The sequence below is a fragment of the Bos indicus genome, chromosome 20 (genome assembly GCF_029378745.1).
Source record: "Bos indicus isolate NIAB-ARS_2022 breed Sahiwal x Tharparkar chromosome 20, NIAB-ARS_B.indTharparkar_mat_pri_1.0, whole genome shotgun sequence".
Taxonomy (NCBI): domain Eukaryota; kingdom Metazoa; phylum Chordata; class Mammalia; order Artiodactyla; family Bovidae; genus Bos; species Bos indicus.
In genome coordinates, this window is record NC_091779.1 from 53,649,085 (window position 1) to 53,665,448 (window position 16,364).

At 36.8% G+C, this 16,364-nt stretch overlaps 1 protein-coding gene across 7 annotated transcripts in view; it reads left to right on the top strand.

Annotated features, from left to right (window-relative positions):
• The window catches only part of CDH18 (cadherin 18), a 1,273,978-nt gene that overhangs the window by 1,173,740 nt on the left and 83,874 nt on the right, over nucleotides 1-16,364 (top strand). For all 7 annotated transcript variants that reach the window (XM_070774814.1, XM_070774815.1, XM_070774813.1 and 4 more), the window contains one exon: nucleotides 12,319-12,455. In XM_070774814.1, the coding sequence (XP_070630915.1) occupies nucleotides 12,319-12,455 (137 nt within the window). The remainder of the gene's footprint in view (nucleotides 1-12,318; nucleotides 12,456-16,364) is intronic.

The window sequence follows — 16,364 nt, forward strand, 5'->3', positions numbered from 1 at the left end:
AACAAGTGTGCCTGATATCTTCTAAAGGGAATGAGTTGAGGAAGACTGAATTGAGGTTCAAAACCCAGGCTAAGGATTAGACAGGTGAAGAATAGGGAAAATAACTGCAGTTTGCTGTGTACACAAGGAGCTTAGGCTGCCTGTGTGGGAATGGCAAATAATGAGGTTGTAAAAAGGAGCTCAAGAGAGATTGTACAAAGGCTTTGCACTAAGCTAATGTCTTGGAAATTCATCCTGACAGCAATGTCAGTGGGGGGAAAAGAGAAATCAGAGATGCATGAGTGAGTTTAATAAACAGAGTGATAGGAAAATGTACATTTCAAAATAAATAATGGATTTTTAAAATGTCAAAATGCTGTGAAGGGAGGAATGTATGTTCCCAAAAGATAGGCCAAAGGAGGAAACATTGAGGTCAGTGACAGACTTTCTCTCAGTGTTGCTTCTATATATCCCAATAAACAAACAAACAAACAAAAAACACTGATTCCACATAAAACGGTAGTCATCCAAGGGCAAAATCCCCGCTTTTGTTATTTAGTTACTAAGTCATGTCGAATCCAGTTCCTTTGAAACCCCAGGGACTGTAGCCCACTGGGCTTCTCTGCCAATGGGATTTCCCAGGCAAGAATACTGGAGTGTGTTCCATTTCCTTCTCCAGGGGATCTTCCTGACCCAGGGGTGGAATCTGTGTCTCCTGCATTGGCAGGCGGATTCTTTATCACGGAGCCACCTGGGAATCCCCAAAGTACCCCCTACCTGGGGACATTTGACAATGTCTGATGAAGTGTTTGGTTGTCACAACTGAGGGAAGAATATTATTCTCATTTGCAGGCAAAGGTCAGGGGTGGTCCTGAACATCTTACAACTCACAAGTGAGTCCCCACAACAAAGAATTTTCTGGTCCAGAATATCAATAGTGCTCAGGTCAAAAAACCCTCACACAGAATAAACCAAACTGGGTAGTATGGTGGTAAAATTGGGGTGCTAATTATACTCATGGCAAATGTTGAAAACTATTTTGGGGCAATGCATACCAGCATATGTGTTTTGCATATATGCATATTCATATGAATGTTTCAACATATGCATTTTATTTAGCAAAAATTATTTATATAATTCTTCCATTTATAGTGCTGTTTGCCTCTGTAGTTGCTCTATATTATTGAGGGCATTTAATTGAACACCAGGTATGTTACACACATATGCCCAGTTGTTGCTATGCAAAAGTGATGGGTATATGTCTCTAAATGTAGATATTGAGAAGCACAGATCCATTAGAATGTACATTTTTCTTTCAGCTTTGTTTTGGTTAGACAACTAAAATGAATCCTTCCAAAGCTGTCTTAAAATAATCAGACTGCATAGCTGGTGTTTGGGGGCATAATTTACATAATATTTGTTCTTGATTTTAATAAAAATGTGTCATTCACATGGGCCTCTAGGTGCTAACAGGGAATAAAAAACAGAAAACATTAACAAATACAAAAGCAATCCTTATTCTTCTACCTTTCCCAGGGACCAAATGTTTGTACTAATTAAGGAAGTGCACACTGAAAAGATGTACCTTGCCTTGTGCCCTGAAATGCAATTAACTCCAAGTCTGTAGCATTGATAATGAAAGGGAGTTTTAGCCTTACAGGCATTTGTGAAAAGCTTCCTGACTTGTCTTTTGTATTTTCAATTTTCTAAACTATTAGTAAGATTCTTCAGATTTTTAAGAACAGACCATGTCCCGCTTTTGTCTCTTTTATCTCAAAACAAGGATGTGCAATTTGCAGCAATATCACCATCAACTCTCTTAAAAATAAAAATCAGAACTGGGCTATTTACCAAAAGTGAAGAAACCTTTGTTTAAAAAGGCTGTGCTCACTTGCTGGTATATTGCAAATGGAATTCAGGAATTTCCTCAGTAGCTGCTGACATATGAGCACGCCTATGATGCATAAGAAAAGCTAGAGAGCTTTCTGGAAATGTGATCCTGCATCATGTGACTATTTATTGCTTGCTATCTGTGGGCCAGGGGGTTGTAATAACATGCCCCAAATTTTTGTAACAAACCTAATGAGGCTTCAGTGTTAGTCCCATTCTATAGTCAAGGTGCAGACAGGAAATTTGGCCAAGTTTACACAGTGATAAATTGTTGCTTCCTGACCTGCATATAGGTTTCTCAAGAGGCAGGTCAGGTGGTCTGGTATTCCCATTTCTTTCAGAATTTTCCACAGTTTATTGTGATCCACACAGTCAAAGGCTTTGGCATAGTCAATAAAGCAGAAATAGATGTTTTTCTGGAACTCTCTTGCTTTTTCTGTGATCCAGAGGATGTTGGCAATTTGATCTCTGGTTCCTCTGCCTTTTCTAAAACCAGCTTGAACATCTGGAAGTTCACGGTTCACGTATTGCTGAAGCCTGGCTTGGAGAATTTTCAGCGTTACTTTACTAGCATGTGAGATGAGTGCAATTGTGCGGTAGTTTGAGCATTCTTTGGCATTGCCCTGGGTGTTCTTTGAAAGGAATGATGCTAAAGCTGAAACTCCAGTACTTTCGCCACCTCATGCGAAGAGCTGACTCATTGGAAAAGACTCTGATGATGGGAGGGATTGGGGGCAGGAGGAAAAGGGGACGACAGAGGATGAGATGGCTGGATGGCATCACTGACTCGATGGATGTGAGTTTGAGTGAACTCCAGGAGTTGGTGATGGACAGGGAGGCCTGGCGTGCTGCGATTCATGGGGTCACAAAGAGTAGGATATGACTGAGTGACTGAAATGAACTGAACTGACACAGTGATAAAGTGGCAGATCCAAAATTTAAATTCAATTTTGCTTCACTAAAAAACCCTTGTTTTTTAAAAGCCCCGAACTGCTTCTCATGTATTTCAAACAATAACAGTGTAAATTGTATTATAGAAGTCAAATGTCATGTAGTTGGAAACGAATGTTTTGTGTTCAGATGTGTTTCATACTCTGGAGAAAAGATATGCTGAAAAGAGTTCCATTTCTAATTCTAGCATCTCATGAAAAAAACTTTTTAATTTTAGAGTTTCTCCGTATTATAAAATCAAAAACATATAACTTGATTTACTGCAACATAAAGAAAATTACTAAAGTCCTCAATCAATGATTCTTATCCAGTGAAGAGCTTTAGTGTGAATTTATATGAGTAAATCTGCCCTTTTCTACTCTGATTTATAATCTGAATTTATCTATATATTTACTTATTGGTAATATTTTAATATTTTCTTTGTATAATAACTTTAAGCCATTAGAAGGAAATATTAAATATCTTGTGTAACTGTTTTAAATGCTTAGCATAACATTATTTAGGAAACAATAGCCAATTTATATGCTAAAATAAGAAATAAAATTGTGATCAGGTTTGGAAATAGCTGTCAAATTAAAAAAAAATCTGTCTAAAATATCTTTAGGAAAAGAATAGTTGCAGAGCATTAGGAGTGTTTACTTAGTTGATTTTGAGTTTAATTGTAGCCTCAGAGAACAAATGCTTGAAGGATGTTCACTGCGTCCTTATTTGAGTACTTAATTTCTTACACATTCCTGAGATTTTCATATAGCTTATGATGAGATGTCAGTTAGAAATACCTCTTTAAATTAACAAAAAAGAGAGAGAGAGAGATTTCAAAATGATGACAAGGTCATACAGCAAACTTGAAAAAGAAACTAAAAATTGGATTAAAAAATTTGAATATAGGACTCAAACTTCTGAAAAGAAGGCAAAGATACTCAGAAAATGTGTTTCAAAATATACTCATATTAAAGTGAGTTTTTATTCTATAGATCAAATCTATTTATAAAAATTTAGTGAAAGTCAATATTGTAATTAAGCCTTTAATAGAAACTCTTAATATACCCTCATAAAAGCTGTCATAGTTTTCTGATACAAAGGAGATAACTCATTAAGGATATTTCATGCAAACTGTGTGCAGATAGAAAGCATGCTTCCATTAAGACTGGAAGTGCTTGTCTTTGACTCCTGTTTTGTGATTCAACACATTACGTATAGCCAAGTAGGTACATTTAGAGAGACCAATACCTTTACTCTTAAATGACATGACTATGGCATTTGCAAATGTAAAGGGACCTGAAGATGTCCAAGACAAATCTGTTCTTATAGAGATGAAGAGATCGTAGACTAATATGGCTGGGAAATCAGCGCCCGGTCACACAACTGACAACTCATAGAGACTGGATAAAATGAGGTCTCTTCTACCATGCTTCAATAAAGACACAGAAGATCTCTGAACATTTTTAAATTCGGGGCTCAGATTTACCAAAGAGTTTAGCATGTGGTGTTAACCACTCCCGATCAGAGTCCTGACACCAGAAGGAGAATCTAAGTTCCGGTTGGGCATGTACAATTAATTTAGCTCTGGAATGAATACCTAAATCCTTGCTTGCTAAGTTGCTTCAGTCGTGTCCGACTCTGTGTGACACCATAGACGGCAGCCCACCAGGCTCCCCCATCCCTGGGATTCTCCAGGCAAGAACACTAGAGTGGGTTGCCATTTCCTTCTCCAATGCATGAAAGTGAAAAGTGAAAAGGAAGTCGCTCAGTCGTGTCCGGCTTTTAGCGACCACATGGACTGCAGCCTACCAGGTTCCTCTGTCCATGGGATTTTCCAGGCAAGAGTACTGGAGTGGGTTGCCATTGCCTTCTCCAAAATCCTTGCTTAGTGATGTCTATTAGTCTACTGACTGGAGACTAAAACATTGAAATAGCTTTCATGTGAATTTTACAAAGAAAGAAGACAATGCTTAAAATGGTGCCAGAGCATTTCCAGAACTCAAGATTACTGGAATTTTTAAAATCTTAGTTACTTAAGGGCATAAATAACAGATGGAAACATTTTTTGTGCAGAGATTTCTAGGTGCTGTTGTTTTGTTGGATCAAGGTTTCAGTACAGGAAGTTAAAAAGCTTTCTAAAATATCTATGTGCTATATGTGCTGCCCATTTTATTAAGCACAGTACATTATCAAGTGACAAATGATCCTTATGTTCTATTTTTTTCTTTTGGAAAGATTATTTTCTGGATGTGTGACTTGTGGAATAAATTCCATCCCCAAAGTGAGCTAAGGGAATCTGAGCTATACTGCAGATGTGTGACCTTTTGTTAAATTAAAGATGAGGCCAAGCTGCTGTAATATCCTACAGGGTGTATATTGATTACACTTTATCCCGTCTATTGATCATGGTCAGTAAAATTTATGAAAACAGCTGTTTGGGAGGGAAGATCTCAAGTATATTAGCGTCACCACTCACATTCTGTATGTACAAGTATCAGAAGTATGACAATGGAAAGGCATCTTCTATTATTTTATCCAACTAATGTTTCTTCAAATACATCACTGTAAAAATAGATTTCCATTACACAAGTTTTAAATTAATTTTTATGGTGAAATGGATAGACTGTAATAAAAATAATAAGTGCCTCTGAGGACTGAAATTTTGTTATTGAAGTGAAAAATAACTTTTCTAATGTACTTTAACATGATTAATAATTATTTTGAATCTATGCCTATATAGTCAAATGGAAATTGAGCACCAAATGATGAACTCGGTAATTTGTTTCAAGTAGCTTCTGTTGAAGAAAATTCTTGAACAAAGGCAATCATTATTGAGATTGACTGCTACCTATGGCCAAAACTTGTTTGCCTATTTGTTTGCCCAGAAATTCTACTTTTAAGAATAAAACTTTATCATATGTCAATGCAATGTACTTTCTTTCCACTTTGCTCATCACATTAAAATATGTTTACTAGAAATATGAAGGTGCATATATTGAATGGCAGAACAGAGAGTAGTTGTAGGAATAAAAATGATAACCTAGGTTTATAAACACATACAACTTTGCAAGTGTTAAACGAACCCATTTCTCAGCCAACATGAAATTAGACATGGATTGAATATGGAATTGAACAGTTAAAGCACTCTAAGGAACTACTGAACAAATCTGAGATAGCACAAACTTAATTGCACTTCCTCTGGTCTATAGCCAGGGGATCACCAATCCCTCAGAGGCAACATCCAGTTGATCATTGATCATATAACTTCCTAAGTAGCACTTAGCATAGAGATGATCCTGATACCTAGTTCATGAAGGATACAGTGAACTTATAGTGGTGGTTGAGTTATAATGTGATTTGGAGAAGGAAATGGCAACCTACTCCAGTATTCTTGCCTGGAGAATCCTATGGACAGAGGAGCCTAGGAGACTACAGTCTATGGCATCGCAAGAGTTGGACATGACTGAGTGACTAAGCACACATATACAATCATATCAAGCTTCCAGGATGGCGCTAATGGTAAAGAACTCTCCTGCCAACGCAGGAGACAAAAGAAACACAGGTTCAATCCCTGGGTCGGGAAGATCCCCTGAAGGAGGAATTGTAACCCACTCGATTATTCTTGCCTGGAGAATTCCCTTGGCAGAGGAGCCTGGAGGGCTACAGTCCACAGTGTTGCAAAAAGTCAGCAGGACTGAAGTGACTTAGCACACACACATGCAATGCACCCCACTCCAGTACTCTTGCCTGGAAAATCACATGGACGGAGGAACCTGGTAGGCTGCAGTTCATAGGTCGCTAAGAGTCGGACATGACTGAGCGACTTCACTTTCACTTTTCACTTTCATGCATTGGAGAAAGAAATGGCAACCCACTCCAGTGTTCTTGCCTGGAGAATCCCAGGGACGGTGGAGCCTGGCGGGCTGCCATCTAGGGGGTCGCACAGAGTCGGACACGACTGAAGCGACTTAGCAGCAGCAGCAGCATGCAGTCATCATATCAGAGTAGCCCTTGAAACTGCCTAAACATTTCCTCCCTAACTAACTCCCAAATGAACAGCCATGCTGTTTTTGCTACGTATACCTGTGGATTTGCCCAAAGTGTCAGCTAGACGTACCACAAACTGCATTTTTCTTAAATTCAAACTGAAGTCTAAAAAAAGTGACTGATTAAAAAAAAACCATACTTGTATTACATTTTACAATTAGTTCCAGAACTATAAGCTAAATAAAATACTGTAAAAAGTGTACATTTGCCATTTTTGACAGTGTTTAGATATCCCTCAATGAAAGAGAGGTGTAAACTAAGCACAGGCTGTGAAAAATAAAGTCTATTCTGAAATTATTCTGACAAATTTCAAGCATAATTGGAGAATATGTATAAAGGGTAGTATTAGGAATCTGTGTCTCTGACATTGGTAGGTACTGACAAGCAGATTCGTGATCACTGAGCCACCTGGGAAGCTTATTCATTCTCTTAGCACTACTCAGTGCCATTTTAACACATATGCTAGATCCATTTTAGAAACAAATTTCCATAAAATTCATATTTACATTGTGCATGAATCGAGGCCAGAATCTACAGATTGTTAACCACTGAGGAAAAGACTGTAGATGTACCTCTTTGATATCTGAAAATGGGCCTCCCAGGTGGCCCTAGTGGTCAAGAATGTGCCACAGGAGATGTGGATTTGATCCCTGGGTCAGGAAGATCCCCTGGATAAGGAAATGGCAACTACTCCAGTATTCTTGCCTGGAAAATACTATGGGACAAAAGAGCCTGGCGGGCTACAGTACATGGGGTCACAAGATTGGGACATGACTGAATGACTAAACCACCACTATATCTGAAAACTGGGAAATTTGTTTTGGGTAAATCCCCTTGTCATTTTTCTCAACTCTATTTATCTTCAAGAACCAACCTATGCAGAAATGCACTGGGAGTTGAATTTTCCCCACCAACCACCTCTAATCGATCTCTTAAGCATTCTCTCATTAATTTATTTGATGACACTACTGAATCAATACTCATTCCTTACCCAAGAATATTTTGTTTTAAAGTAAGTTCTTACTTCTAGTGTAACACTGTGTAAGGTGAAAGTGAAAGTCACTCAGTTGTGTCTGACTCTTTGTAACCCCATGGGCCTTGGAATTCTCCAGGCCAGAATACTGGAGTGGGTAACCTTTCCCTATCTTCCCAACCCAGGGATCGAACCCAGGTCTCCCATATTGCAGGTGGATTCTTTATCAGCTGAGATACAAGGGAACCCCAAGAATACTGGAATGGGTAGCTATCACTTCTCCAGATAATCTTCCCTTCCAAGGAATCACACCAGGGTCTCCTGCAATGCAGGCAGATTCTTTACCAACTGGGCTATCAGGGAAGCAAAAAAAATCTCAAAATTCTAATCCCTCAGGTTTTATGAAAGTGAAAGTGTTAGTCACTCAATCACATCTGAGTCACTTCATAATTTTAAATGATTAACATTGAATGATTCCACTTATAACACTCCAAAATAATTTTGCATAGTTCTTTTCTGTCACATTTCTGTTTTCCCTTTTCTGCCTTTTTATCACTATGGCTGGGTAGAAACATAAGGGTAGTTAAGCAGAACTATTTAGCTCTACTTGAGTCAAAATTCAACTGCAACCCCATGAATAAGATTCTTTGGCTCCAAGCACCTGTCTGAGGTCTAGCCTGTATGTTGTAGATTTCCAAGAGAATTAGGTCACATAGAAAATCAAGAAGTAAATACCATAAGTCTGGATTCATGCCTCGTATTATACCTACCATTTAAGCGTAGGTAAGCTATTTTTTTAAAATTTCAGATAAAAATGTATTTATCCTAAAAGTGTTTAGCCACTATTTCTAGTACTTATTTTTAGTAAGCTCTGTGTAAAGAGCCTAAAAGAGAGGAGATTGTTCTGATAAAGGAACTACATATTTTCAGAGTCTTAATTCACCTTATAAGCAGAAGAAAACACATTTTCTTCCAGACTGACAGTTTTAAAGTGATCACATTTCTAAAATGGGGCTTGTCCTGCTATATTTCATAGAGGTGTATTGATAACAATGCAATCTGAACTTTGCTGATAGTTGCTGCAGGAAACGTTGAGGTTGAATAATATTTTCAATTTCAGGTCCAACTTTCAAATCCAGTAGCTGTTGTTCTTAAAGTAAACCAAAATGGAAAATTTCTTGAAGACAGGTTACTTTGGATGATGTAATAACCAGATTGCCAACTGATTACATTTTAAGGATGTTATTTTTTTCATGTGACAAGATTGCTCACATCTCCTTAGCAATTCAGCCTTCATCCTCATTCATCCTTGATATCAGGCCTCTGGAGAAGGATATTATGAGAAGATATTTCTGTGATATAATCTTAAGTCAAAAGAAGGTAAATCAGTGTCAACATGCCATGGCCTAATGCTTTGGGAAAACCCAGTGATATCTCTCTTAACCACTTTTCTATGGAGTCTGGATCTAATGTTTCTTTCAATCAGATTTCTTTTATACCTTTATATTTTCATGTTTAAATGATTTTGCATGTTGAATTTCCTTTAAGTAACAGAATTTCTATTAGAACCATCAATGCCCAAAATGGCCAATTCTTTGTCTTGATCATACAGTTCCAAGTGATTTATTCTGTTATTTTCTGATGTTATTTTCATTTAGTGAGCTCCTAGATTTCTTGGGATGTTCTATAGCCTGGGTCTCTGTGGTACTGTCTTCTACCATGTTTGTGCATTTATGTCCATAGGTTTTTATGATGTTTATACCTTAGAAATATGTTTTAGGTACCCTGTTAAAAGAGTATGCCTGTGCTAGGCATGGGTTGTATTTCAATTATACTCTGTTCTAGAAAGTATGACAAATTTTGTAATATTTCCATTACCACAATCGCCTATCTTTTGATATTTTCTTCATGTTAAAATGGAAGGAGTTTCTCTGTTTCTTTCAATAGAAATCCCTATATTTGTGGCCTGGAACCCAGTCTGTTCACCTTCTCATGAATTTCATCTTTTTAGATATTCCCCTCGTTACAAATTGTCATTCTTTTCAGCAGACAGTACTTAATATTTCCTGTATGAGAAAATATTAATTTTTTGAACCCTCTTCTCTGATGACATAAGACACCATTTTTTATATCTTCATTTCAGGTAATGGTATCCAATAAACTGTGAAGACTCATGGGCTCCATGGATTTACATTCAATAGACTTTTGAATCCACCACAGTAAAACTTCCATGCTTTCATATTTTATTGAAATTACTCTTTTCAAGTTAACCAGGGATGTCCATCCTGCCAAATCCAGTTCAGCCTTTATATTCCAATTTAACTTCTTGATAGAAGTAGACAGCTCTTCTGTCCACTTAGAACCCTCCTATCTAAGAGTGCATCCTTACTCTCCCAGTTTTCCTTCTCTCCAGGGCTGTTCTCCTTTCTCTGACACCTTCTCCTATTCAGAGACTGGACTCCTTAGACTCAAAAGACTGGGAATTTTACTGCTCAGTCTTTTACTTCCTGTTTTCCTTACAATTCTCTCCCAGATGAGATTGTTCCCATTACCTTACATTTAGACTGATCTAACTCAAGTTTGTATTTTCTGTTTATTTAGAAAGCATATTTGAACTCTACAACCATTTCTAATTTTCTAGTTTTTATTCCACATTTATTTTTTTGGCATCTCAGACATAACATTGCAAAATCATTGATTTCTCCCACTCTTTTTTTCCCAACGGGAATTTTTTCTCCTAACTCTTTATCCCGTGCTATGAACAGGCTTATCAATTACATGCTGGGTCAAATACAAAGAAACAACACAAAAATTGAGTCATTTGTAATTTCTTCTTTATACTGATACCACTCCAACAGAAAGCTGTATAGTTTGTAGCCAGCTTATAGTACTATTTCATGTATTGTTCCATTTCCTTCTATTTTTTCACATTTGTCCATGATGATATCATTTCTTTTCTGAATTTTGTTAAAATATTCCACAGTCTGATTCAAAGTAACCACTATAATTTTTCCAGAATCTAAATAAATCTATGTCCTTTGTTTAGAATGTTTTCCCATTTCTTTCATTAAAAAAAAAAAAAAAAAAAAATTAAAGACCACGCCTTTCATATGCTCCAGGGCTTGCTCGTCCTATGCCCTAGCCATCCACTTCCATTCTGCCAGTTACATTAAAGCATCTATTTGTTTTTCAACCAAGTCAAGCTTTTTCTTCATTTTGATCTTTGACTTTAGTCTGTTATATCCAAGTCTTTTTCCCCTTGTACTTTTCACATAGTAGTTCATCTTTTTTCTCTTCAGGTGTTGATGAAATGTCACTTAAGCTAACATGGATATGAGAGGGAAGATCTATTAGAGGTTTAAGGAGAAGAAAGCATTCTCTCCTTAAATCTATTTAGGAATAGTTTGGAACATTTCGAGAACATATGATGATTGTTGACTATATTTTGTTTTCATATTTATGTTAATTAAATATTGCTGAATAATGTAAAACCTCCAAATTCAATGCTATAGAAAAATGTCATGTATAACCACATTGTATGTATCTGTGAGTTAACTGAGGATTGGCTGAACTTGGCTGGCTTCTGTTTGCCAACTGTGCTACCTCCAGGACATTCAATCCTGCAGCTGCTTGTTTATTAGGTAGCTCTGCTCTAGGAGGGAACCTGACAACTCTGCCTGTGGGGTTCACCTTTCTTCTGGGGACCAGTAGACTAGTCCTGGCATGTTCTTCTTATGGCAGTGGCAGAGCGTAAGAGGAAACCTAGACCCAGATGTGGAATAGGACACCATCACTTTCAACTCATTCTATTGCCCAAGTTAGCTGGAGGCCAAACCTAAGGGAAGAGAACCCTGCAAAATTACATGAATTGGTGAGGGAAGAAGATTTGTGGCCGGTAATGCAACCTACTTCCTGTTTATTTATTTTATCATTATTTGACTAAAAAAAGGTGCTAGGTGATGTGGACATGATGGTTATTAATCAAAATGTTTTGGTTTTTATTTTGTATATATCTTCAAACTTCAGCTATGATGAAATTATAAGATAAATTAATCCCCAACATGTTATCCTGAAAAAAAAAAATGTACATACAGCAATTAGAAGTTTTATTAAAGGTTCATTTTTTTTTCCAATGTACTATGAACTTCACAGAGACAGGTTTTTTTTTTTTTTTTTTTTAAATCTTTCCCTTATTAATTACTGCAGTTTTGCCGTCTACTACCTCCTATTCTACTCATGGAGTTTAAAGTTTTACTTTTTAACTTTTTGAATTAGTAATTAAATTGAATATTAAGTAAGGACAGACAGGAAAATAATTAATATTAGTCTATGCAAATATAAAATGGACAGGCAAAATGGAGGGCCATATACAGAAAGTAAAAATTCATATTTCAATATTTGAGTATAATAGACTTAATACCCCCCTTGGTTCACTTTTCTTTATCATAGCACCAGGTAAAAGATTTATCCTTGTTTTGTCTTGTTTTTTCCTTTAGATACTTCATTGACTACAATGCTGAAGATGATAGATTTTTTAACATTGATGCCAACACTGGAACCATTAAGACTACCAAGGTTCTTGATAGAGAAGAAACTCCATGGTACAACATCACAGTTGCCGCTTCAGAAAATGGTAAACTTCTTTATTTTATGTACCATAGAAAAGATGTCACTTAAACATGAAGATTTATGCTGAGATTTTCTCCAGAGCAGGGCTTTCATGATTTTTATTTATTTTAATGCACCTAGCAGAGTGCATAGAATGTATTAGACACAATTACTCATTGTCAGATATGATTAGTAAATCTTATATCTTTTCCTTTACTATAATCTCTGCATAGTGGTAGAAAATTTATATCACAGAGTACTTAGTCTGTACCACTTAGTCAAAATATCTAATTCTCTTCTTAATTGTGAGACTTGTTTTCTCCTGTGCTTATGCCTTACTTAAGTAGAAGAATGCTTCATATACAGTGAAGCAGTTAGGAAAATAAAGAGAAGAAAAGAAAATTTAACATTTTACTTGAATGACTTTATCAATACAACACCTTTCTTCAAGCTTCAATTGACTCTTAGAAATTTTACAGTAAAGGAATAACTCTTGGTATTTCAACAAGCAGGTCTAAGTCATTTTTAAAAAATGTACAGCACCATACAACTGAGGAAGGCCATTGTTTGATCCTCATCCAGAACATTGCATTGTGCTAAATAACCACATTTTTAAAAAAGTATAAATATCAACAATTATCTCAAAGTTCAAAAAGATGTGCATAAATGTTTTCAAATTAAATTAGAATAAAGCTCTAGGAAAATGGATCTGCTATCAAGAAAATGAAGTATGTATTGACATGTTGAGAAAGAATTCAAAGGTATAAACTGCCCCAAGTTTACTATTATACATGAAAAATGAAAGTGAAAGCATTAGTTGATCCATCATGTCTGACTTTTTGTGACCCCATGGACTATAGCTCCACAGACTCCTCAGTCCAAGGAATTTTCCAAGAGAGAATACTGGAGAAGGGGATGTCATTCCCTTCTCCAGGGGATCTTCCTGACCCAGTGACTGAAACTGCATCTCCTGAATTGTAGAGAGTCTCCTGTATTTCAGGCAGATTCTTTACCGTCTGAGCCACCAGGGAAGCCCTGTATTGTATATATCATATGTATGTGTGTGCACTCAGTCGTGTCTGACTCTTTGTGACCCCATGAACTGTAGCCTGCCAGGTGCCTCTCCATGGGATTTCCCAAGCAAGAATACTGAAGTGGATTGTCCTTTCCTTCTCTGGAGATCATCCCGACACACGGATCAAACCTGCGTCTGTGGCATATCCTGCATTGGCAGGTGGTTTCTTCATGACTAGCGACACCTAAGAAGCCTAACTTTCAATGCCTTTTAAAAGATTTCAGTATATTCATAAGAGAACTATAAGTATTAAAATTTAGGAATACTTCGTATTGGAAAATCGTATACAGTTCAGTTCAGTCACTCAGCTATGTCTGACTCTTTGCGACCCCATGGACTGCAGCACGCCAGGCCTCCCTGTCCATCACCAACTCCCAGAGTTTACACAAACTCATGTCCATCAAGTTGGTGATGCCATCCAACCATCTCATCCTCTGTTGTCCACTTCATCTCCTGCCTTCAATCTTTCCCAGCATCAAGGTCTTTTCAAATAAGTCAACTCTTTTCATCAGGTGCCCAAAGTATTGGAGTTTCAGCTTCAACATCAGTCCTTCCAATCAGCACTTAGGACTGATCTCCTTTAGGATGGACTGGTTGGATCTCCTTGCCATCCAAGGGAGTCTCAAGAGTCTTCTCCAACACCACAGTTAAAAAGCATCAATTCTTCGGCGCTCAGCTTTCTTTATAGTCCAACTCTCACGACTACTGGAAAAACCATAGCCTTGACTAGATGGACCTTTGTTGGCAAAGCAGTGTCTCTGCTTTTTTAATATGCTGTTCTGAGGAGTAAGAGTCTTTTAATTTCATGCCTGCAGTTGCCATCTGCACTGATTTTGGAGCCTAAAAAAATAAAGTCTGTCACTGTTTCCCCATTTATTTGCCATGAAGTGATGGAACTGGATGTCATGATCTTAGTTTTCTGAACGTTGAGTTTTAAGCCAACTATTGCACTCTTCTCTTTCACTTTCATCAAGAGGCTCTTTAGTTCTTTGTTTTCTGCCATAGGGGTGGTGTCATCTGCATATCTGAGGTTACTGATATTTCTCCCGGCAATCTTGATTCCATCTTGTGCTTCATACAGTACAGCGTTTCTCATGATGTACTCTGCATACAAATTAAATAAGCACAGTGACAATATACAGCCTTGACATACTCCTTTTCATATTTGGAACCAGTTTATTGTTCCATGTCCAGTTCTAACTGTTGCTTCCTGACCTGCATACAGATTTCTGAAGAGGCATGTCAGGTGTTCTGGTATTCCCATCTCTTTCAGAATTTTCTACAGTGTATTGTGATCCACACAGTCAAAGGCTTTGGCATAGTCAATAAAGCAGAAGTAGATGTTTTTTTGGAACTCTCATATAAAATGAAATTATACTCTTTCTTCTGCCCTCAGAAAATATAAGAAATTTTACAAAATATTCAAGTTTCATTTAGAAATACTTTACATACCATATGATTTACCTTTTTATAGTGTATACTCTATGACTATTAGTATATTCAGTTATCCATCAGTTGTCACAATGGATTTTAGAATGCATTGACTAATTCAGAAAGAAATCCTGTGTCCTTAGTCATCATGCTCTAATCCCTCTTGCCCATGCCTCAATCCAAGGAGCCACTGCTCTAGCATCTGTTTTTATAGATGCCTTTTCTGTTTAGGCTGCTGTAACAGTATGTCATAAACCTAGTTCTTAAACAGCAAACATTTATTTCTCACAATTCTGGAGGCTGGAAGTCCAAGATCAAGGGGCCAACAGATTTGGTGCCTGGTGAGAACACACTTTCTGTCTTCTGGTGGTGTACTCACATGCTGCAAGAGCAAGAGATCTCTCTGCGATCTCTTTTATAAGGGATCTAATCTCCCTCATGAGTGTTTCACTCTGAATTTAGGGAGGGGGGCGGGAAACATTCAGTCTACAGCAATAATTTTTCCTTTAATTGGCATCTAGTATAAAACAATCATATAACATGTAGTTCTTTGTGACTGGCTTATTTCACTTATTGCATTATTTTCAAAGTTCATTTACATTGTATGTATCAGTGTTTCATTCTTCCTTACTGGTAAAAAGCTTTCCTTTATTTGAATATACTGGATTTTATGTATCCATTCACCACTTGATAGACATTTGGGTTGTTTCCACTTTTTGCCTAGTTTGAAGAATGTTGTCATAAGCATTGATATGGATGTTTTTGTGTGAATGACTTTTCATTTCTCTTGGGTATTTCCCTAAGAGTGGGACTGCAGAGTCATATAGAAACTATGTTTAAATCTTTGATGAATTGCCAGACTGTTTTCCAAAGTGACTACATTTTACATTCACAGCGGCACTATATGAGTGTCCTAGTTAGTCTATATTGTTACCAATATTTAATATTCCATACTTTTTTGATCATGATCATTCTATTAGACGTGAGGTGATAGCTCATTGTTGGTTTATGCACTTTTATAATGTCTTGTATCACAAAACAGTAAAGCTGCTCCAGCCTTTTCTATTCTACCTGATTTTTCATGTGTTCATCTCAAAAATCAACTCAAGTGGTTTCCATTTAGATCATTTTTTCCATAAAGCATTTCTCTTTGAAAATAAGGATTTGCTAATTACTTTTAAATGAGCATTATAAATAATACATAAGTGGATTCATTTGTTATCATTCTGGTTAATTTTCATTTTCAAAATGGCCAGAATAGTTCTAGAATTGCATGTGCTTACTTACCAAGAACAATAAAATAACTGCCATATGATAAAGCCTCATTTAAAATTAGTTTTAAAAATAAAGGAATAAATGGATTGATAAATTGAAGCAGATGCGATGGAGATATTGAAAAGTTTCCAAAAGTATTGTATAGTTATTCTT